Consider the following 25,119-nt stretch of genomic DNA (forward strand, 5'->3'; position numbering starts at 1 on the left):
TTTTTGTAATCCCGCTGGTGTACCCTGTCATGTTGCAGATGCGACATACCGTTGTTTTTTTATCCACCACTCTCTTGCCATCACCATTATAGCTTAAAGGGAATCCAAAGTGCACCCAAACACCAGACCTGTTGGTTATTGGAGGATCTTCTCATTTCTAGTCTGTTAAACGCATTGGCTATTTTGCAACGAGCCTTCAGCGTGTACTGAGTGAGCGAGCGCCTGCTGAGTAGCCTAACATAAACATATAAGATGGTGTTTTTTTCTTCTTCGGGAGTGTCAGGGGCGTTGCCTGTTACGTTGTTTGGGTTATTGGGCTACCTTGTTGAACGCATATCATTATATTTCTCTCTCTCTCTTTTTTTTTTTTTTTTCAAATATAATTAATTACTCCAACGAACCGTTCGGTATACATAATGCGTACCGCGTACCGAACCGAAAGCGTCGTACCGAACGGTTCAATACGAATACGCGTATCGTTACACCCCTAATATATATATATATATTAGGGGTGCTCCGATCACGATCGGTCCGATCGTTAATGCGCATCTCGTCAGTAAAGCCGGTTTTCTAATCAGCAGTTAATTCCATCAGGTGCGGGATTTCACATAGAGAAAACCGGCTTTACTGACGAGATGCGCATTAACGATCGGGCCGATCGTGATCGGAGCACCCCTAATATATATATATATATATATATATATATATATATATATATATATATATATATATATATATATATAATGTATGTATGTATTTCAGGTATAGATTTTTTTTTTTTTATCTAGATTAATTTCACTTTAATCTTGGAATTAATTTAGATTAATCTAGATGAAAATGTCTAATTTGAATTCTGCCAAAGGCATTTAGAATATGTGTGCTACCCAAATAAAATAATGACTTAAAGCCAGGTGGTGCATTAGACCAGGGGCTCATCTCCTGTTTCCAAAATGGTTTCCATTGGAAAAAAAATTCCCTGAAGCAAACCCGGCGGCTTCAGCTGCATCCATGTCAGCACGTCACGTTTGGGCGTCGTGACGTCATTACTTGTGTGTCCGCCGTGTTGATAGCCTCCTTTACTGCTCGGACTACTGCGCAGTGTTTAGACATACTCCCTCTCATCCGTGTGTCTTAATTTGATGAATTAAAAATGTATTTCAACCATGGTAAACCGTTGCTGTATTGTGGGGTGTAACAGCACAACATATATTCGCCATAGGGAAAACAAAATAAGAATGGATTAACTTTCCACCGCTTTCCTGCTTGGAGACGCGACCACGGAGACCATAACATCTGAATATTAATTTATATAGCTTAAGTCACCATTAAACATTGAAAAGTTTACTCATCCAAACTATGGGAAATTTCAACATTCATCTTTCTGTTGCTATCCCTCTGCTGACAGCAGAAATCCGTACTACGAAATGGCTGCATTAACTAACGTTAAGCGATTTGTGAAGCTAGGTCTAACGTGACTTCAGTTACAGATTGGCATGAAATCGTGCTCTCACAACAACCACGCTATCTTAAAAAGCCCAACATCACGCTAAGGTTGCTTTCAAGTAAGCAAAACGATGCTTTGAAAACATCTGTTTCGCTGGAAGGACAAGGAGTAGCAACAGGACAACAACACAGAGACTTGACCGGTCTGATGGAGGGGCTAACAGGCTATTTTACAGGAAAATACTAAGACGGGAAGATAGCGGGAAAAGAGCTCAAATACGTCAGAACCCCGGAAAAAAAAACGGGAGGGTTGACAGCTACTAACTAAACTTTTTAAACACATAGTTAAAAGTCCATGTGTGAATGGTTGTTAGCACTAACAGTTACTAAACTAGCAGCTAGGTAGAGCGTAGTTTACCTTTGTTCGGATTACTGTATAGTGTTTGCCGGTTCTATGATCTGCAGCTCCTGCACCCATCCATTTGTGAACTGTACATGAGACTTGACTTGTAGCTTCGGAACTATTCTGAAGTGTAGGCGCTCACAAAACAAACAAGGTCGCCGAAGATATCTATTATGCAAAAGTGCGGCAGCAAGTCTCCGTCGGTACTCCACTATTTGTTGGGAATTTCAGATGGATCCAAACCGTTAATAGTGCAGATTTTGTCCACATACCGGTCTCTGGCATCCACATTTAGTGTATCCCTATAAATCCCACAACCTTACCACGATTTTAACATCTTTTTTCTTTCTCATAACTGCTTCTTCTCGTTCAACTTGCTGTATGTTTACATTCACGAGGCCATCAACATGGCTGCCATGTCCCAGAATGCAACGAGGCGCCCAAGCCCTGTAGACATACACACAGGTTCGAAGACTCGTTCTCGCCCCCTACAGTGCAATTCAGTTAGGTATACATCCACGCTAAAATATCAAGGTGAAAGTCATCATAGCTGGCCTAATATAGACCCGCTCTCAACCCAACATTGAGAATAGATTAACAGCGATATTTTTTTATCACCCGAGACACATAATAGACACATAATAAATGTACACAGTACACACACATAATTATGTAAACAAAATTTTTATTTTGAAATACGTTTGATCCTGATTAATCGTTTCTATTAATCATTTTAGTCATTTAGTACATTAGGTATTTAAGTAATTAAAATGAAAAATGTGAGACATTTGCTGAAATAACATTTTGTCATTTATTTTATTTTAAGAAAACATGTTTTTTTTTTCTGTTTTTTTTTCAGTTTTAGTTTTAATTAACTTCAATAGCCCAGGTAATAATAATAATAATAATAATAATAATAATAATAAAATAACTGTGGGATTTTATTAGCTTTAGCATTATCCAAGTGATTTAGTTTCTGAGTTATTAAGGTGAAAGAATGCAAAAGCAAGCTGATCATCAGGATAATGTTGAATTATTCACGAAAACAGAAGCAACATGTGTAAAGAAAGTAAATGGAGTGAATTTGGATTTCATTTAGACTTTAAGCTATTGTGTGTGTGTGTGTGTGTGTGTGTGTGTGTGTGTGTGTGTGTGTGTGTGTGTGTGTGTGTGTGTGTGCGTGTGTGTGTGTGTGTGTGGAATTATGCATTGTAAGTATCTGTGCGATAATCTGTGGTGCTCATTTGAATATAGACTGATCTGTTCATCTGCTGTAAATTACAGTCAGGCATTGAGCTGAACATCTATTGTGATGAGGTCCTTCATATATCCAGGGTTATTTGATGTCTTCAAATGGCAGATTTATTTGTTAATCACAGATTCAATGTCACGGGCTCATGCACACAGCTTATAGTGTAATATTACAATGTCAACAACACAACACACTCACTGCTTGTGATGCACCAATTCAGAACAAACAAACAGAAAAAAGAGAGTGATTCCTGCTACCAAGACATGTACACAGAACACATACAGTGGAAAACCTCTACACATCAGCAATATTTTTTTTTATAAATGAATATAAACCAAAAAAAAAAAAAAATGATGCTGAAATTTCATCTTTGATCACAGGAATCGATGACATTTAAACAGATATTCACATAGAACACAGCTATTTTAAATTGTAATAATATATACACAGATGTACTGTATTTTGATCAGATAAATGCAGTCTTTGTGAGCAGTCAAAAGTTGTCTCAGAAACATTAAAGCAATGGTTCACTTTCAAATTAAATTTTGGTATGTTTTAGCTTGCCTCAAGGACATCAAAGATTTAGGTTTCTTTGTCTCCGCAGTATTTCCCATTTTGATATTCTTGTCTGTGACTCATATAATGGAGGTCTATGGTCACCACCTCAAAGAGCATGCACAACAATTCCCCATAGTCAGTACACATTGATGACCTAAGACACGAAACGAGCGGTTTGTGTCAGAAAACGAACAGTATTTATATCGTTTTTACCTCTTGTACACACAACTGATCTGATGCGCGAGTGCTTCCTGATGTGACGTGCGTGTGCGCTCTGGCTTAGTCTACGCAAGCGCGGAAAGCGCCGGAAGTGATCTATCGTGCGTGAACATATATAAGAGTCACAGACAAGAATCCCTTTAAAAAATCTGATCCCAGACTTTTTATTAGTAGTGTATTATCATTATTAATTTTCTAATTGGTTTTGCTCATCAAATTATTTAGGGTTTCTCAAACTGTTTTTCACTAAGAGCCCTTCCATGACCCCAAGTCCCTGTTAGGAAAGAAAAAAACCTGTCGTGCGTACTAACCCTCTGTTCTCCCTCTGTTCTCTGTCGCTTCCACTGGAGCAGTCAACCAGACAGGTGAGAGCATGCAGAAGAGCTGTACCTGAGACACACGCAGTGGTCATGGCTCACAGAATGCCAGAACATGTCACATTTGAATGTCCATCGTGAGCGTGTTTGCTGATCTCTTGGAGTGCTGCTCTGAAAGTCCAAACACAGTTTTGTCCTGAAGTATATGATGTATTTCTTTCAGGAAAAGGGCAGAGTCAGAGGCCAGGAAGGGCAGTCTGCCCAGCGGTAAAGAAATGCCGTCCCATCACCCAACAGACCCCGTGGAGTTACGCCGTCTGAACTTCCAGACTCCCGGTAAGAGCTGCTGACCGCCATCCTCCTCATCTTCACCATCATATAGAAACCATTGGTTAACTTCTTTAGTCTAAAACAGGATGTCCTAAGAAACATTTGAAATAAAGTGAAGATTCTTGGACTAAATTCTATGCTTGAATCATGAGGAACGTGAGAAGTATCGAGCAGCGCTTCCCAAACCTGGTGCTCTCAACAGTGCATATTTTAGATGTCTCCCTTATTTGACACGCCCAGCTTTGAGGGTCTCTAGTAACAAGCTGATGAGTTGAATGCCATGTGTTTAATTAGACAGATGTAGAAAATGTGCATTATTGGGGGAACTCTGGGGTCAGAATTGGGAAACACTGGTCTAGAAGTTCCAAAGCCTACTGAGCTGCCTAAGAAGACAGCATTCATAGGTGAACTCCAGACTGGAAGGTTCCTCAAAATCCATTCAGCAACATTATGTTGCCTTACAAAATGTTCCATTTTGTTCAAATGTTATGGCAGCATTGCAGCCTTCAAAGAGGCAATCACAGAATGCATTGTGACAAGCTCAGTGAATATGTAATCCGTAAGCAAGATAGATGTTGATTACAAGGTCTATCAAATAGTGTGGTGCTGCCTGTGTGGAATATGTCTAATCAGTACTCAAGAGGATCTATTTGAGAGGCTGACTATGTAGACAACAAGGCATCTCACTAGATTTGGGAACATGTTGGTGTTGCATTGGTCAGCTTATTGACTCTTCTGTGTCATTCAGAAACACAGTCTTATATGAGTCACTGGACACAAACAGACCTGTGTGTAGAAAGGTCAAAGCAGTGCTCAGCATATACAAACATTAATGGGAGAGTCTGTAAGCCATATGGAGACAGAGATGCAAAGATGTACCTCTTGAGGAATTGCACAAGACAGGTGGCTTCCGGACAGACGGAAGGGCAGGAAATCCCTCTGGACTCTGGACCTGCAGCTTTACCGCTGACCCAAGAACTCCTTGCAACACATTCATAACAGCTCAGTGAGTTTACCTAAAGAGCGAAGACTGTGGCCAACCGAAGCCAGCTGAAGAAAACCATGGAGAAATATATTCAAGCCAGAATCTCAAACCCCCCCTGCTGGTGATTGTATATTCAGATACACACACACACACACACACACACACATAGGCAGGTCGTTGTGTTTGAAAGCAGCGGCCTGTGAACAAGTCTCAGAGGAATGTGGGAATTGTTGAGCGGCGAACGGCTGCTCCCTCCTGACCTTGGTGAACAAGGTGAAGTGCACTCGGTTCTAGAGCGGCCAGCCGTGAAGACCTATAGATTTATTTTCTGAGGGGCAGAACAGCAGTGACAACAGTTGCTCCATTAGTTTCTCAGAGGAGAACCTGGGTGCCAGCGAGACCAGCTCTAAACACACTGAACCGGAGTCCATCTGTCTGTCTGTCAGAAACACCTGGACTGCAAGAGCAAGACAGATGGACTGGAGAGAAACAGTTCACCTTTCTGATAAAAGTGACTCAGACCAGCTTTTGCTACCAAGCTGCAGTTGGTTGCATAAACTGTTTAGTCTGTTGAAAGTAAGACTGATTACTCTTGACTTCTGTTCGGACTAGTTCTAAACACCCAGTCTTAATGTAGTGACTACATTTATGCATCTGTCCCCTGGTTTCCACTGGTTAGGCTGGTCTGTTTTGATGGCTTGAAAGGGGTTTAAAACACCCAAAAAACCCTTCCCACACAGCACAATTCATAGAAGTTCACAGAGTGACATTTGTTGCCAACCAAAAACTTGAAAGCTCAGCTGGTTGTATATTTTGTTGGGGAATCAAATTTAGGCTCTCCTTTGTGTTTGAAAGCAGGCAAGTGTAAGCACACAATTTGGGAAGTGTGAACACCTGTTTCCCTAACAGAAGAAAAACAGCTCAAACCATCCTAAGGTGTTTAGCTGGTCTTACCAGGCCACTAGCCTGGTTTACATGAGTCAAGACTAAATAGTACACTATTTAGTGGTTTTGGGCACTCATCAAGGGGTCAGCCTAGGAGACTTACTAAAGCGAGCCTAGTCAAAACACCTCAGGCTCTTTCAGGCTTGGTTTTCTTCTTGAACCATTCCTCAAGTCCCCAAAGAATTGTTAATGTTGCCATTGAACTCGATTCCGATCCTTACTCAGCAGTGCCATTCATTTTGATATCCTCCTATGACTCAAACGTTGTGGGTTTTTGCATTGCAACATGTTTTTGAGAGCGATGTTCCATACACTCAATCCTCTTGCCGTCTCTTTATTACTGGACTCGTGCCCCTCTTTTGCAAACAGCCTCTTAGAGAAGCTTTGCATCCTCCATTTTCCCTTCAGGCAGCCCGAATGCAGCTCTTGACAGCTGAAGATCCCTCTCTTCAGCGAGAACGGCCTCTGCATTAGCCCTCCTCTCTTCAAACCCTTGATGCCATCGTGCAGTCACCCCCCCCCCCCCATCTCAATTTTCATCTTGAGGGTGCTTGATGTCGCTCTGATGCGTTTCTCCGAATGGCCGTTTCATTGTCACCGCGGCTGGTAATGGGTCTTGAGAGGCGGTGGATGGCAGCTCTCTCCTGCTGCCTCCATTAGCTAATGCCCTCTTCTATCAGCCCAGAGATGAAAGAACCGCAGCACCACGTCCAAGCGTACAGCCTCTTTTTCTGTGGCACGCAGGCTGTTGTTATGCAAACCAGTTATCAGAGAGCAGCTTCTGCTTCTCGACTATTCAAAAGCATCCTCTGCAGTGCAAACACAAACTCTCTCGCAGACACGCGCCTTCTTTGCGAATTTGACTGCTGAAGCTCCTAGAGAACAGACAAACATGCACATGATAAACATGCACGCCATCTTCTCTGTCTTTTTTACATTTGTGTGTCTTTTTTTTTCTTGGTTTTCCTTCCGAACGTGTTATCCTCATTTCCGCATGTTTGTCGTCCGTTAGCCGTTAGCATGTGGGAATTCGTTTTTACTAACAAATAAACAGATATGCAGTCGTAACGTTGTTTGTGGACTGTCGACTGTCATTTCAGACTGTGTTTCTACTGCCTCTTTTTTTTTTTTTTTAGTTCCGATAGCGATCAGTCACCACATTTGCTTGTTTTAACGTCAGCTAGTATGATTTATCCCCGTCCCCTTTTCCTTTGCAGGTTCAGCCGCATCGGTTTACCCCAGTAACCTCCATTTGTCAAGTTAGTTGTTCTTGTTTCTACATATGCCACTGTGTCTGTTCATTTCCTTCACTTCCTCTCTGGACTGCGTTCATCTCCTCACGCCGCTTTGCCTCACGCCAGCGCAGGAGGCGGGGTTTGATATGTTGCATCCTTTAGATTCATCGCCAGCTCAATCTTTAATATTCAGCCCTTAGTGTTCTACTCTGTTCCATCTTTCCACCATGTTTCTCGCCATGTTAACGCTTGTGGACGAGTTAGAGTGCTATTTTCAATAGGATTGCTCTGTGCGGCTTCTGTGTCCATTCTCTTCAAGCATGTGGCTGCTTCGTTCAATCATACAGGCCAAACAAACCTCACATCCTCCATCCTCTATAATGCCCATCTCTCGATGTAGGCTCTGGTGTGTTAGCACTAACATCTGGACTCTTTGTCTGTCCTCTGTCTGCAGGGATGGCCAGTCACCCTCCCATCCCAGTCATGGAGCTGGCTGATCACATCGAATGCCTGAAAGCAAATGACAACTTGAAGTTTTCGCAGGAATATGAGGTAATGGTCAGCCATTTCACTACTTTCTGCATTAAAAATCTGGTTTTGTTCTCTACTTTATTTGACTCCAAGCCCCCTGTTTCAATGGCACATATTTAAAGGTGCCCCAAGATATTTCTCCTGTAAAAACAAATCTGCTCATTTTCAAACTTGTTTTATTTTAAAAAAAAAAATCCTAGGAATGTTAGGACTAGATTACAGTTGTCTTTAAATTACAAATTCCCATTTCTACCAAATAAGATTCTTAAATAAAAATGGCAATTGTTAAAGGTACTAATTACATTAAGAAACATGATTCTTGGTTGTGTTTTGATTTTTATTTGTTAAGTTTATTTTAAATGATTTTAAACCATTTTGTGTGCCCCTTGGATGTATGCTGAGGCCCCCTAGTTGAGGACCACTTGTTTAAATGGTTGTGTTTTGCAGTTTTCTTATATAAATATAAATTGCATTGTCAGCATAACAGTTTGAGAGAAATGTTTAAAATGATCATGAATTTGGCAAGTATTTGGTTTGTCTGAGTTGGTGATCAACTTTTCCAGCATGGTTTGAGTTGATTCAGGGAGTACAAATGATCAGTGTCACTTATTTATATTTGATTAGTCACTTAGAAATAGTGCATATAGTTTTTATTGGCCAGATCCATATTTAGATGTGTATCAGAGTTGAATCTCTCTTCTGTATGCGCAGTGCAAGAAATCACAGAGAAGGAGGTACATCTTAACTCATAAATGTTGTCAGGTCTTTCTAAAAAAAAACAGTAAATGAAAACAAGCCTATAGTAAACTTAAATCCAAGCACTTTATATTGGAAACAAGACATACATGACCTGCTCATTCATATTTTATTAACTCCATCCACTGCTTAAAATGCTTAATAAATGTAATTTATAATAAGTGGACATGGCAACCTTTTAAGAGCGTGCTCTGCAAAGTAGCTTTTCAAACATAAACAAGACAGTTTTGTCAATGATGATTTAGTTAAATTCGCTAAACATAACAAGGGCCAAATTTACTAAACAGGGCAAATTAGTGTTAAAGCACCATTCCATAAAAATGCAGATGGGAGGCGACAAGGTGCAGATTAAAGAACACAGACAAAACATCTCATTTCCATAATGGCCAGCACAATCTACCAAGAGCAGTGCAAATTACACATGCTATAAGAAATGCTTTTTCAAGCGATAAATAATGCCAAAAATACCAGTAAATTGACAAGCACAAATCTCAGTAAATCGCATTGCATAATTTATTTAAAATACTTTCCTCTCATAAATTTCCAGATCAAAAGTGAAAAACTCCTACAAATGCATATTCAATAATGTCCACACCTTTAATGAGCTAATTTCTGATTGCGTGTGAATCCTGACAGTTTCTAACGGCAAATTAGGTAATATTATGACAAATAACATGAGAAAAAGAGGATACCTGTCACGATCATTAGCTGGAGTGCCCATGAACTTCAGTAGAGGGCACTCCACTCACTAGCACCTCTCATACTGTTGCACCACACCCAAACTACATTTCCCATGAGTCACTGCATCACTATCACCTTGCCACACCTTCTCCTCATTCATCAGCTAATCTCCTTGCCACACCTGCACCTCATTCATCAGTTAATCTCCTTGCCACACCTGCACCTCATTTACACACACATATAAGCAGCACACTCACTCCACCACATTGCAAAGTCTTGTTTAGCCTGTCTAACATTTCAGAGCGATTTTCCCGTTTTTGTTATTCCTGTGTTTGACCTTTGGACTGTGTATTTGACTCTGATTTGTCTGCCGCTTGCCCTGATTTTCGCTTGTTTCTGGTTTAGATTCTGGTTATCCCTGACACACCTGATGCACACCTGACCACACCCTGTTGCTATGATTACCATAACGTCAGTCATTCCAATTTTGAGAATCAATTATGCTTCATACACACAAAATTATAATTTAGTGGATTCACTACCGCATTTAAACACATTTTTGTCAATGCTTTTATGTGACTCAAATTTAACCCTGTCATTTAAATATGAACCTTTTTTTTTATCTTAACACAGCTTCTGTATTTAAATCCAAGGTTTTCAATTATTTTGTAAAATATTTAAAATGTGAAAAGGTTTCAAATGAACATGAATGCTTTTCAACATTATTACTGGAAGTCAAGCATCACTACGATTGTTACTCAAACTGATTTAAAAACAATTACCCTGGCAGCAACATAGCAATGTCCCGTTAAGCTTATGCACATGTTCAGACGGACCACTGTTGACGCGGTCTGGTGATGTGTCTGACCTGATGAACATTTGCCGCTCACAAACGCGATCGTATCAATTGTGCTCACAGTGTAGCCTTTCCCGCCGTATCTCCCATCAGTTACCACACCGGCGTAGGAAAGGTCAGGGAAGATGTTTCTGGATGTAATCTCCTTATCTCCACCGGCGAGATCGCAGGGCAAAACACGAGTCAGTTTGGTGATGTGTTTTAGGACGTGAGACTCTGCCGTTGGGCCCCTGGGCTTTGGTCCCCGAGCATGAGATCAGCTGTGGAGCTCCGCCAGAATGCCTGCCAGGCCTGAGCTCAAACACATGGTATTGTCATTCCGGGACGCTTTTGCATGGGCACAGAAAGCCATTTTAGCAGCACAATGAAGCGGGCGAGTTCATGAGCCATGTTCCAGCAGATTTGGGCAGAATGATGCGGCTTAACTGGAGATTTGTCATCTTTAGCGAAGCTTTATGGTGGGGCACGGCGACTCGCCCTGACAGAAAAATACCACTGCTGTCAATTTACACTTCTTTATATCGAGCCCGTTTGCTTATGTAAACAAGCGGCTGTGCTTTACAGCTAAAACAGCAGCATCTCCTCGCCTCTCTCAGCTATACGTGTCGAATGTGAAATATCTGCTTTGGCTGTTGACAGTCTCACAGCATTTATCGTTTTGCTATTTCTGAGCATAATTTGTCCAAGTGGGGCTGCGATTTGTTTGCAGTTGTCTGCTATCATTTGAAAGGGCACATCAGTGGACAAAAGTGCCGTTTGAAAAGGAGCACATCTCTGCGTGATCCTTCAGAATCTATTCAAAGCATGAAGACATTACTTTCCCCTATTCGCTTACGGGACCAATTTTCATTCATTCAACGCTCCTCTGAAAACTGTAATTTGAAATTTGTCAACGCAGAGAGCTGGGCTCGCAGGCAGATGCGTATCATCTTTTCATTTTCAAAAGACACTGCGGAGACTGAATAATTTCATTATTAAAGTAAATGGGAAAAAATTGCAAACGGCACATAAGACTGACGCTGAGGTCATATTGAGCACAAAAGCTCTTTCACTGGCAGACTCTTTCAGGCCCACACCTGTTTTTAACAAGCTCAGCGCTGAAAGCTTCAATCGTCTGACTTCCTGAAGAAATGAAAAGAAAAATGTTAATGGCAGGAAGATCATGGGCATCATATGCATCATTTATTCATTCATTCATTCATTCATTCATTCATTCATCCACTCCATGATCCCAGTTTTGCCCATTTTATCTATTCATTTTTAATTCACCTTCATTTCATTTCAAATTTACTCATTAGTAAATAGACTATACATGCTTTCATTCATTCATCCATTAGTGTTGCCTGCAGTTATTTTATTCATTATTTTGTGGATGCAGGTGCATCTAAAAAACAATAAAAAAAAATAGAATATCATGGAAAAGGTCTTTATTTTTTGTAATTTAAATAAAAACGTAAACGTTCTTGTATTCTTGATTCATTGCACACAAGCAGCTTAGAAAAAAAAAAAAAAATCAGTATCTCAGAAAATTAGAATATTCCATTTTGAGCTTGATTAGAAAGCTGCTTGAAGTCCAGTGTGAAGTTTCTGAAGTCAGGGATTATTTGGTATGGCGTGAAGTCTGATGGTTTTCTTCCATTGTGTTTTATCAAGTCCAAAGTCAATGCAGCTATCTACCAGGAGATTCTGGAGCACTTTATGCTTCAATATCGCCTCAGCAGTGCCACAGTCTGATCACCTCCACACCACACCGCACTGAAGCAGTAATTCATGCAAAAGTTTTGAGTGCACAACTAAACCTGCTTTGGAGATCTTGAACATTTCTGATTTGTAAATGTTTTTTTTTTTTTTTTTTTTTTTTATTATTAGTAGTATTATTATTATTTTTATTGATATTTCAGAAAATATTGAAATTTTTGGAGACACTGTTTTTTTTTTTTTTTTTGCTGTAAGTCATAACCATCAGAATTAATTAAAAAAAAAAAAAAACTCTTGAAATATTTCAGTTTGTGTGCATTAACTCTAGAATATAAGATTTTCTTTTTTTAATTAAATTACATAAAATGAAAAAAAACCCTTTCCATTATATATATATATATATATGTTTTTCTTTTTTTGAGATGCACCTGCAATTACTCCAGTCATACTTATATTTTATAAATTTATGAACAAATGTGTTCATTAATTAATTCATTCATTCAATCAATCATATCTTTATTACATTATGTTCAGTGCATTTGATCTAATTATTATTTATTAATTGATTCACCTTTCTTTGGAAATTAGAATATTTATTTCATTTATTCTTTCATTATTATTTTGTCAAAAATGAATCTATTCATGCATTTGTTTGTATATTTATTAATTAATCTGTTAATCCATATTTGTTAGATATTCATTATGACTTTTAATTACTGAATTTGCTGCTAAATGGATGATATATGCATTGATTGATTAATTTCATGAATGTCAGGTCAGTTTGTGATGTAGAGTGTTTCCGCCCAGCAGCAGAGTTTATTTCTGAGCGCTCTCGCTCGATGACGTGTTACAGTCGCGCTCTATTAATACAGACGGTAAATGCTGATCATAGCCGTGTCTTTCTATTTCAGACGGATATTATTAGTGTGAGACACTCAGAGTATGTTGAGTCTGAGCCAGCAGTTAGCATACGGCTGTAACCTGAGCTGCGTCTGTGTGAGCGTGTTTAGCTCTGATGCTAATTTGAGCTCATTAATGCAATCATTAATTCATATTCCTCTTTCCCCCTCAGTCGATCGATCCTGGTCAGCAGTTCACCTGGGAGCACTCCAACCTGGAGGTCAACAAACCCAAGAACAGATACGCAAACGTCATCGCCTACGATCACTCCAGAGTCCTGCTGTCCGCCATCGATGGTACGCTCACCACTGTCTGAACATCCTTAAAACTGAATTATAGTGTTGAGTAGATATCATTGCCCAATGTCAGAGATAAATATCTCATATTAGCTTTAGAATAAATTCTAACATTTATTTATTTTTTTAGTTATTTTTATTTATTTTATATTATTTTATATATATATTATTTTATATATATATTATTTATATATATTTTTTATACTATTTTATATTATTTATTTATTTATTATTATTTAAAATTACAAACCTGATTCCAAAAAAGTTGGGACACTGTACAAATTCGGAATAAAAACAGAATGCAATGATGTGTAAGTTTCAAATTTCAATATTTTATTAAGAATACAACATAGATGACATTTCAAATGTTTAAACTGAGAAAATGTATAATTTTAAGGGCAAAAAAATTTTGATTTTAAATTTCATGGCACCAACACATCTCAAAAAGTTTGGACAAGTCCATGTTCACCACTGTGTGGCATCCCCTCTTCTTTTTATAACAGTCTGCAAACGTCTGGGGACTGAGGAGACGAGCTGCTCAAGTTTAGGAATATGAATGTTGTCCCATTCTTGTCTGATACAGGCTTCTAGTTGCTCAACTGTCTTATGTCTTCTTTTTCACATCTTCCTCTTTATGATGCACCAAATGTTTTAGACTGGACTGCAGGCTGGCCATTTCAGTACCCGGATACTTATTCTACGCAGCCATGATGTTATAATTGATTCATTATGTGGTCTAGCATTGTCATGTTGGAAAATGCAAGGTCTTCCCTGAAAGAGACGACATCTGGATGGGAGCATATGTTGTTCTTGAACTTGGATATACCTTTCAGCATTGATGGTGCCTTTCCAGATGTGCAAGCTGCCCATGCTACACACACTCATGCAACCCCATACCATCAGAGATGCAGGCTTCTGAACTGAGCACTGATAACAACTTGGGTCGTCCTTGTCCTCTTTAGTCCGGATGACATGGCGTCTCAGTTTTCCAAAAATAACTTAAAATTTTGATTCGTCTGAGCACAGAACAGTTTTCCACTTTGCCACAGTCCATTTTAAATGAGTCTTTGCCCAGAGAAAACACCTGCGCTTCTGGATCATGTTTAGATATGGCTTCTTTTTTGACCTATAGAGTTTTAGCCAGAAACGGTGAATGGCACGGTGGATTGTGTTCACTGACAGTGTTTTCTGGAAGTATTCTTGAGCCCATGTTGTGATTTCCATTACAGTATCATTCCTGTCTGTGATGCAGAGCCGTCTAAGAGCTGAAGATCACGGGCATCCAGTATGGTTTTCCGGCCTTGACCCGTATGCACAGAGATTGTTCCAGATTCTCTGATGCACCGTAGATGATGATAACTTTAGACTATTTGCAATTTTGCTCTGAGAAACTCCTTTCTGATATTGCTCCAGTATTTTTCGCCGCAGCATTGGGGGAATTGGTGATCCTCTGCCCATCTTGACTTCTTGTTTTAATGTTAATTTATGTGTTTATTTGCTTAGTTTGTGATGGATACATGTAATCCTGTCTTGAAATACACCCTATTTAGGCAGCTCACTAGGTTTTGGAACAGAGTTGTAATGTGTCAAATATACACTGAAAGTATGTGGCTATTTGAATACACACACACTCACACACACAAACATCGGTTCAGTACAATTGTTATTATTATTATTTTTTATATCTGTGTCATTTTGTTGTCTTTGTTTATAAGAGAGAGAAGAAAACGCAGGATTAATTGTCTTGCGCTATGCTGTCAGTCGCAGAATGAAGGAGAAAGTGAAAAAGATGGCATTTTTAATGTATTTATTAACTCTCAGTAAAAGAGTTCAGCTGGAGACAGACAGAGCGTGAGCGCGAGCCGCTCTCCTGTCAGACCGAGAACTGCACAAATCAAGCCTCGCTCCATTTTCTCCTGATTTCTCACACGTCTTCAGTTCATTCCACTGTTTCTCTCACAGAAATCACAGAATAAATACAGTATTGAATAACGATTCGGGCCGTTTTTCAGAAACTGACATCTGAATTTTAATGATTTTACTGAACTGTTTTTCTAAAAGGATCATGATGAAGAATGAGAGAGAGAGAGAGAGAGAGAGAGAGAGAGAGAGAGAGAGAGAGAGAGAGAGTGTGTGTGTGTGTGTGTGTGTGGAAAGTGTTCTGCTTTTAAATGATTTGCTTTTGATGAGCAAATGGAGGATGTATATCACTGTACTAAACCAGTTGTGTTATTAATGACAGTCCATTAAGATAATGTTTCTGGATGTTTTCTGAATGTTATGGTTAAAAAAACGACATCATTAAATATGAACTATTCTATAGGAGCTAATATTTGAACTTTTTTCAACATTGGATGAATCCAGGTGCATAATTCTTGATTGATTTTGTTGATATAATTAAAGGTTTTTATTGAGGAGATTTGAGATTTCTCTTTTTAATCACTCCATAAATACTAAAATACTGAAAATAAGATAGATAGATAGATAGATAGATAGATAGATAGATAGATAGATAGATAGATAGAATTGACCAGTGTGTGAAAAATCTAAAGCAAACAAAACTATAATTGAAATACTTGAGCATCCAAGTAGAAGCGTGCAAGAAACTGAGTTGTAGTGTCTGGTTCTCAGGGTGTTGTGTGTGTGTTGGCAGGGATTCCAGGCAGCGATTACATCAACTCAAACTACATCGATGGCTACCGGAAGCAGAACGCTTACATCGCCACTCAAGGTGCGCTCCCAGAGACCTTCGGTGATTTCTGGAGGATGATCTGGGAGCAGCGGAGCGCAAACATCGTCATGATGACCAAACTGGAGGAGAGATCCAGGGTACGTCAGGCTGTGACATCACTGGCTTACGGTGTCTTCTAACTAAACATGTAACATATAAGATAAAGATTCCAATCACAAATCACAGCCAATCAGAACAGAGAGTGGGCGGAGTCTCGGCAAGTGCACTGCAGTATGCATAAGTACATCAATAAAAAATAAAAAAATAAAATTAGTTTACATACTCACTACAGTCTATGTCACGTATTTGACGTTTGGTAAGAAAACACTGTCAGAATGAGTCCAGTTAAATCATTACCGGATCTGCAGTATTGATTTAATTATTACAATATTTATAGCAAACAATACATTACAGTTATTTATATAACTGGTACTTGACATGAATATCACACAGAGTTAGTTATTTATTGGAGAGAACTGTTCGATATGTTTGATAAACTATTATCTCACATAAAATAACTGTAGCTTAAAAGATGTAACGATTTAAAATCATGACAATGGCAAAAATGGCATGATGTATAATTGACAAAAATAACATAAATGTAGTAAATAAATATTCAATTTTGACTAATTTTGATTATGAAATAACCATTAAACTGTCACATATTTTGTGTGCAACTCTGGTTCATAGCCTAACCCTAACCCTAACCCTAAAATATAAAAATAAATAATGTCTCATAAATCTAAAAGCAAATCAAATCAGGGTGTGTTTATGTCTTGAATCTGAGTAATAGGGTTGGGAAAAAAAAATTGCAAATGTCATATGAATAGAAAATAAAGCAGCTCAAAAAAAACTGAGTTCCTCCTCTTGAGGGTTTTCTGACGGTAAAGCAGCTCAGTTTTTTCGTGCTCTATTTGTGGAAAGCGCTGGCTCTAACCGTCTTATTTTTGACAAATTACATCAATTATGGCAAAATGAAATGTTTCCAAGCAGGTTTAAAAGCTTTTGTCGAACTGATTATTGGTCTAATTAATATCAAAACCCATGTCATCCTCAATTTTAACAGATTTCACCCACAATTTAATTTCCATCCTTTCCGTATTTGCACCATTGATGTGTGTGTTTCTCAGATTCCTTCTCCTCGCCATTATGAGCTGCAGAATTTATATTCATGCCTTGATTTGTCCTGCATTTATGTGTCGTCCTTTGCATGAATCCATCGACTGACGCTTGCTGTAAAGACTTACAGACGCACACTAACGCAGGAACTCTGGCTCTGAAGCGTCTTCACTCCTGCATTTAATCAGATATTCAGCGTCCTAATGTTATTAGCAGAATTGTTTGCAGTCAGACAGACCTGCATCCAGCACGAGATGCGTATGGTTTTTCCTTCATGTTCAGCGTCTCTTTTGTTCGTTTGCTCCTGACAGACGAGCAGCAGTGCAGCCCACATCTATTAATGCTAATGACGGCCGGCTGTGAAGTGATTGCGACAGAGCGCTGGAGATAGTAATTATAGCGTCTGTCACTCGCTGCGGTGTTGTCAGCAGGAAATGGGAAAGGCAGAGCACCTTCTCTGGCTTTATCCGTGTGTTTGTGTGTGTTTCAGGTAAAGTGTGACCAGTACTGGCCCAACAGAGGGACGGAGACGTACGGACTCATTCAGGTCACGCTGCTGGACACGGTGGAGCTGGCCACATACTGCGTTCGGACGCTTGCACTCTACAAGGTACAGCAAATCCACATTCACTCGGCCACACATCGCTGCCGAGCTCCAGAAAGCATCTTGTCTGTGAAAGTGAATGATGATTATTTCTGTCACTCTTGTGTTCAGAACGGCTCCAGCGAGAAGCGAGAGGTGCGGCAGTTCCAGTTCACGGCGTGGCCGGATCACGGCGTTCCGGAGCATCCCACACCGTTCCTGGCCTTCCTACGCAGGGTCAAGTCCTGCAACCCACCGGACGCCGGACCCATGGTGGTGCACTGCAGGTCTGACTTACTGCTAATAACACAGAGAAAATAGTCATGAGATTGCAAAATGTAATATGCAAATTATGTGTGAAAATACAGCTGCACGTCACAGAAATAAATTAAACTTTAACAGAGATTCACATAGAAAACAATGGTAATAATATTTCACAATATTATTGTTTTTACTGTATTTTGAAGATAATTATTTCAGAAAAATCACAAATTCACATTGATCCCAAACTTTTGAACTGTGGTGCATTTTCCAAATTCAGATCCATTTTTGTCTGCTGTTAAATATGACTTGTTTCTGATTTAAGAATTCATGTTACGTGTCTCTTGCTGAGCACAGGTGATGTAATAATGTGTTGTGTGCTTTCATTTATCATTAGAAACCATATTTAAGAATTACTTTCATATAATAAGTAGATCACAAAAAAAAAAAAAAAAAAAAAGGATGGATTGGTCAAACCAATGCTAGATCTCAACTTTGAATCACACTGTTTTCATGAGACTCGACTGTGCGTCTCTGTACGAAAAAAAAAAAAAAACTGATTTTGGTGCATGGCAGAACATGAGGCACTCTGGCATTTATGGAAAACCCAGATATGAAACCATCTGTTAAATTCCCCTCTAAGCGAAAGCAGCACAAAAAACATCAGGCACAGAGAGGCATGCACAAGCTTCCATCGGAAAACTGCCAGATAGAAAACAAGGATTAGTAAACCCTTAAAAATAACACATACGGCAGTTAATTAGAGCTCCCAGCGGAGCGCTTGAAATTGAAAAATCCTTATTTCCCCTATTTTCTCTGGCCGGCGTGTGCGTTGAATGCTGGAATTAATATCATTCATTGGGACGGAGACTTTGAATTCCTTTCGGCTCACATCAGATAACGTCTCGACAGCGAGACTTTAATCCGCACCAAAACGCCGGCACGCCTGACCATTAAAAAACCTTTCTTTCATTTTGCGGCGGTGTCAGAAAGTTGAGGCATCCTTCGACAGGAGCAGAGAGAGTTTTAAGCCGGCAGGATCGCATGAGGCGGGAGATTATATATGTGCTGTTTGTCAGCAAAACAAAAGCTCCTCCTCCTTCGCTCGTGGGTAATTAACTGCGCTGCAAACTATTCGCCTTCTGCAGAATGAACATTCAGATTCTATGTGCTTAATGCTTTCTCTGAAATCTGCCAGACATCATGCGATCAATGCTGATAGTGTGTGTGTGTGAGGCTGTAAAGTGGGCGTTTATCGCTGTCACCTGTAACCCGCAGGTCACCACTGAAGCGTATGCAGTCAGCCGTTATCGTAACAAAAGAGAAAGTCCATCCAAGCACATGATTGAATGTCATGGAGGTCACTGGACAGACAGACGAAGGGTTTCTGAGTGGCAGGAATTTCAGACGTATGAACCTGTCAAAAACACATCCTCGTCATATTTCACCCAAGAGTCCAAACAAAGACAGTGATTTTGCATAAAGCTAAGAACGCCTTGCTAGTAGCTGTGGATATTTCAGGGCTGGTTTATTTCACAATGTTGGGGAAGCAACTCTGAAACTGTAGCTTGATCAGCTACAAGCTACTCATAAATTAAAGTAGTTAAGCTACATTCAAGCCACCCTTCTGAAAATGTACCTAGAAACTACTTTCAGTTTTTATTATTTTAGTATTAACATTACAGTCAATTCAGGTCAATTCAAGTCAATTCAGCGACAAAGTGTCCCAATCATTTAATTTTTGTAAACTCTCTGATACACAAAATAATATTTATGTATTTATTATAACTCAAACTGACTGTCGAAGTGCAAAATTGCTACAAATGTAACATCAATGGAAGGTAATGAGGTATTTACTGACTGTGAATGGAGACGTCAGTCATTAGCTGTGCACGTCAACACTGCGCTTTGCGTCGAATCATTATTTGCCGAAGGATAAGCACACTGCTATATCGCAGTTTTATTTTCTGTTCGATTAGTGTTCCTTACAAAACAGTGGGGGACAGAGATTATGATGTTTCATCTGTGTAAAATAGACATTTGATCTAGAGTGCAATAAAGCAGGAAGATTAATTAGTTTAAAAGGGCAATTATTCACCTCCTGCATGTGCTTTAATGGTCCAGGTTGTAGGACTTGCCACAAGAGGGTGCACTACCAAAACAATAAAAATTCAGGGTTTGATGACACTAAGAAGGAGCATGGAATGATGGGATTTGTTGTCTTCTACCTAACCACTGACGGCCATCAATCAGACGATATGAAAACGATTACCACTTGTTCAACAAATATATACACTCGTGTACATTCACAATAACTGGGCATACATAGCAAACGCGAGTTCAACAATTTGCGTGAGTAGATTACATACAAAGTCAATGCAAAGACGCGATCAGACTATGATTCAGACACGTCCATCTAGAAAATGCAACACCGATATTGATCCTCGCTCTTTCTCTCCTCTTGTCCCAAACTCTTCTTGGTCGTTTGGTTGGCCCGTACGATTATGATTATGGGAGCTGTCCTTGTGGACAGAAACAGCGGCAGATGGTAAACAGTAATTATGTTCCATAAATAAGTAACACAATCCACCATAAAACGTGCAAGTAGTAGTAAATAAGGAACTGCTTGAATCAAGCCAGTGGTTTGCTGGATGCTAGACCCTACTTCTGCTTTTGTCCACGACAGTGTTGTCATGTGGTTTCTACGTCAGTAAAGGCAGGAACAAAGGGTAACTACGTCATGGACAGGCGACTGCACTGCCCCATGTCACTGTTTAGAATGGGAATTTTCTCATGATTTGAAAGTAGTTGAAAACATTAGAGATATTGTTAGTAATCGTGACTCATCAGAACGTAAAAAAGAATGAAGCTTTTGTTCGCTACTTTCTGGAAAAGTAGTTAGCTACTGGAAAAGCTACACTATAATAAAAGTAGCTGAGCTACTGTCACGCTACTGAAAATGTAGTTACGTTAGTTGCGTCACTACACCAACACTGGTATTTCATGAAAGTGCTGTAGGCTTTTTTTTTTTTATACTACAAACATTTTCACATTATTGTACCCTAAAGAATATTGTTCAATGACAACATGCCATCTTGAAACAATTAAACAATTATAAAAAGAACAATTAGAGTGAATGGTTATGTACAAAATTCATACCAAACCATTGTTTTAGCAAATATAAATGATAATTAATACACTGTAATTCAAGCATATGTGACATCTTTCCCCAATAAAAACGTGACAACTTGCACAGGTGTTTAATGATTTGCAGTTTTTCTAATAATAATAATAATAATAATAATAATAATAATAATAATAATAATCTTTACTCCCAATTTCTACCCAAATAAATATTTTAGATGTTAATGAAAATGTCCATGGAGATCTAAGATTTTATTAATTTCCAAGACTTCCCTGATTTGGGAATAACAATTTTAAAATCACAATTAATTGATGAGCAATGAACGACAGAGATCATTTTTGTTCGTTAGAACTATATTGATCTTGGAAACTAAGCAAGGTTTGTCTTGGCTAGTATTTTGATGAAACTTTGGTTTCCACAACATGCAGCTGGTGAATTGGATGTAAATGTGAGTGGATGGATTTATGCGTGCTGCAGTGCATTCTGGGATTGTGTCCTCTGTGAACGAAACATGTGAGGTTGCTTTAGAACAGGGCTGTTCCTCGAGGGCCACAGTCCCGCGGAGTTAACTAATGAAACACACCTGAACCAGCTTATCAAGACTTCAGACTCACTAGAAACTTTTGACTTAAAAGAGCCCAAATAAAGTGGTGGAATACTTTTGCTGACTTTATGAGAGGTCTTTGTGTCAGGTGCTCCACAAATGGGTTTTGTAAACTTTAAAAGTGTGTTAGTCAAACTTCTGTGTGTGAGGTAGAGCTGGTGTTAATTAGCTCAAGTGTGTCGTTCATTAAGGATTCTCTCTCACTCACGTCTTCATTTAGGAAGAGCACTAATGTGAGCATTTGTGGAGCTCTGGTCTTAATGAAGGGCTCTGATCTCAGGTGTTTGATGGAGAAGTGCCTGTGGTTGACGTCAGTGGCTGCGCTTCAGGAAGTTAACAAAGCTTTGGCCTCTTCAAAGTGATGGAAAGTGGAAAGTAGATGGAGGCTTTTTGAGTCTGTAGATGGAGGTTAGAGAGGGTGAGAGGCTAAATGGAGGGGTTGTTTTACTCTGATAGCGAGCACAGGTGTACGCCGATCAAGAACAGCATCATCCACTCCAGAATCTCTGCCATTAAATACTGTTTGGCTGTTCCACATACATGTGACGCATCACTTACTGTCAGCCATTTCCCATTGTTTTAGCACTTTGAATCTGTGTGTAAACAATGAAAATGTATCTGTACACAAAACAGTAGGGATGTACGACTGTTCAGCAAATTAAATTAAGTTTAAAGACCAAATGAACTGTACTGAACAGTGATGTGACACGATCAAATATCAACCAGAGTCAGAGAGGCAAACATTTCACAGTGTAGAAGAATTTAAATGTGTCTGAGATAAACACAAAAATCATTACAAGCACAGACAGCACATGTCTCTGATGAGAAGAGGAAGGGGTTGTGGCTGGTTACTGCATGATGATTGAATAGCCTTAATCGATTAGTAAGTATAAGTTGGTATTCGGCCTTCATCCAAGGTTTAATTTTGTTTTTGTTTTCGGCTTTGGCCAAGTATTTTTACTTTGGAGCATCCATACACATCAGCTCTAACATCGTCAAACATTTGTCCTGTTGTGTGACAGTGCCGGCGTGGGTCGGACCGGCTGCTTCATCGTCATCGACGCCATGCTGGAGCGAATCAAACACGAGAAGACGGTGGACATCTACGGTCACGTGACGCTCATGCGTGCTCAGAGGAACTATATGGTCCAAACGGAGGACCAGTATGTCTTCATTCACGACGCGCTCCAGGAGGCCGTCACCTGCGGCACCACCGAGGTTCCCGCCAGGAACCTATACGCCTACATCCAGAAACTCACGCAGATCGAGTCCGGAGAGAACGTCACCGGCATGGAGCTGGAGTTTAAGGTAAGACGGATGTTAGTGGGAGTTGGGTTTGTTGACCTCTGTTTGTCACCGTAATTCCAAAACCAAAGTTCTCGCCCCCTACAGATTCGGCTTGGTATACATCCGCGCTAAAATATCAAGGTGAAAGTCATCATAGCTCGCATAGTATAGACCCAGCTCCCAACCCCAACTTTGAGAATAGATTAACGACAATATTTTTTTTATCGCCCGATTAGAGTCTCCCGTTCACGCAGCACGTTAACGCCAATAATGGCCCACCACTAACTTTGCAAGGCACATGACTACATTCTGTGATCAAATACAATCAATTTGTTAACACGCTCCACAGTGCCACCTAGCGCATTTAGATATAACTGTCTTTTAGTTTGCACACTCAGGATTTGCCATGCATTTCCTGCATTTACAGCCAGTGAAGCAGCACATAGTAAAATTCAAATTGTGTTTTATTTGTGAAATACTAATTACATATTGAATATTCAAATGTCCGACTATTTGCACACACTTAGTGAGACTTAGTGAAGAGTCCTGAAGAGCCCTAGCCCTACTTGACCTCGTGTTTATTGATGCATCTGATCTTGGAAGCTAAGCAGGGTTTGGCTTGGCTAATATGTGGATGAGGCTTTGGTTTCCCCCACAATGCAGTCAATTCACAGACAAACAGTTGCTCTTCCCACCACTACCAGCAAAGAGAGGTAGTTAAGATGGTGTAGTGTCTTATCTAGTTGAGTTGATCAGTCTAGTGCCCCATCCCCTGACTTGTCTGATTACGGGAACTCTTGATCAAACTTTATCTGAACAGATTGGGGCCCGAAGCACCGCTATCATGTCACGTTTACAGATGTCCGGCCGCAGCTCTAGAATGACATCAGCAGAACCGCCGAATTGGCCACAGGAAGCTGCTCGTCTTTCTTCAGATATTCAACCCCACCGTATTTTACTCGGCCTGCAGTTTGTCAAACAGAAATCTATATACCAAGAGTAAGAAGGTGAACGAATGTCACGCCACATGATGAGCTCCGGCCGAGCAGAGCAGTCGACTCTGGCCCACCACAGGCTCTCTTCGCTCAGCCACATAGAAATTTTGGGGCCAGTGGTTTCTCCTGCAGGAACTCAGAGACCCCTTTGCTGTTCTCACGCTAGCGCTAACCATTACTGCGCTCGCTTTTTTCACAGCAAACCACATGTGCTTCACTCCCTTGTTTTCAAGACCAAGTTCAAACGGTTGAAGACATTAAACATCTATCTATCTAATTTTTAAACAGTAAGATTTTTTTCACCAAGCCTGCATTTATATGATCCAAAATACAGCAAAAATGGCTTTTACTTTTTACAGTAAATCATCATATTATTCTGGTTTCTGAAGATCATGTGACACTGAAGACTGGAGGAATGATGCTGAAAATACAGCTGTACATCACAGAAATAAATTACAGTTTACAATATATTCAAATAGAATTCAGTTATTTTAAATAGTAAAAATATTTCAGTGTTTCTTCTTTTGTTGTATTTTGGATCAAATAAATGCAGGCTTGGTGAGCAGAAGATAATTATTTAAAAAGCATGAAAATCTTGCTGTTCAAAAACTTTTGACTGGTAAAGTCTCAGTTTTTCTGCCCATCGTACTATAAATCCATTTGTCCAGATATTCACACGTCCTACAAAGATTTACTACTTCTGTTATCAAGTCTATATCAACATGTCTAGGCAAATTTTAGCAAATTTTTTTTAATGCTGTTCACGATATGTTTCTTGCAGCGATTAGCGAACACAAAAGCTCACACCTCACGGTTCATCAGTGCCAATCTGCCCTGCAACAAATTCAAAAACCGACTGGTTAACATCATGCCCTACGAGTCCACACGCGTCAGTCTGCAGCCAATCAGAGGAGTCGAGGGCTCCGACTACATCAACGCCAGCTTCATCGACGGATACAGGTGAGCAGAAGAGCCCGGATCCGTCCGTC

At 39.7% G+C, this 25,119-nt stretch overlaps 3 protein-coding genes across 39 annotated transcripts in view; 1 reads left to right on the forward strand and 2 right to left on the reverse strand.

Annotated features, from left to right (window-relative positions):
- The window catches only part of LOC127962387 (histone H2B), a 966,021-nt gene that overhangs the window by 663,113 nt on the left and 277,789 nt on the right, over positions 1 to 25,119 (reverse strand). The gene's annotated exons all lie outside the window — the stretch shown is intronic.
- Positions 1 to 25,119, reverse strand: part of LOC127962369 (histone H3-like) — a 931,300-nt gene that overhangs the window by 661,665 nt on the left and 244,516 nt on the right. The window lies entirely within an intron of this gene.
- LOC127962334 (receptor-type tyrosine-protein phosphatase delta-like) overlaps positions 1 to 25,119 on the forward strand; it is a 398,656-nt gene that overhangs the window by 359,966 nt on the left and 13,571 nt on the right. For 13 of the 36 annotated variants that reach the window (XM_052561877.1, XM_052561881.1, XM_052561883.1 and 10 more), the window contains 10 exons: positions 4,226 to 4,240; positions 4,416 to 4,528; positions 7,670 to 7,711; positions 8,142 to 8,239; positions 13,282 to 13,405; positions 16,059 to 16,234; positions 17,746 to 17,865; positions 17,971 to 18,125; positions 22,871 to 23,156; positions 24,912 to 25,090. In XM_052561877.1, coding sequence (XP_052417837.1) covers positions 4,226 to 4,240; positions 4,416 to 4,528; positions 7,670 to 7,711; positions 8,142 to 8,239; positions 13,282 to 13,405; positions 16,059 to 16,234; positions 17,746 to 17,865; positions 17,971 to 18,125; positions 22,871 to 23,156; positions 24,912 to 25,090 — 1,308 coding nt within the window. The remainder of the gene's footprint in view (positions 1 to 4,225; positions 4,241 to 4,415; positions 4,529 to 7,669; positions 7,712 to 8,141; positions 8,240 to 13,281; positions 13,406 to 16,058; positions 16,235 to 17,745; positions 17,866 to 17,970; positions 18,126 to 22,870; positions 23,157 to 24,911; positions 25,091 to 25,119) is intronic. The other 23 variants (XM_052561892.1, XM_052561893.1, XM_052561911.1 and 20 more) reach the window with 5 other exon arrangements.

The sequence above is a fragment of the Carassius gibelio genome, chromosome B7 (genome assembly GCF_023724105.1).
Source record: "Carassius gibelio isolate Cgi1373 ecotype wild population from Czech Republic chromosome B7, carGib1.2-hapl.c, whole genome shotgun sequence".
Lineage (NCBI taxonomy): Eukaryota > Metazoa > Chordata > Actinopteri > Cypriniformes > Cyprinidae > Carassius > Carassius gibelio.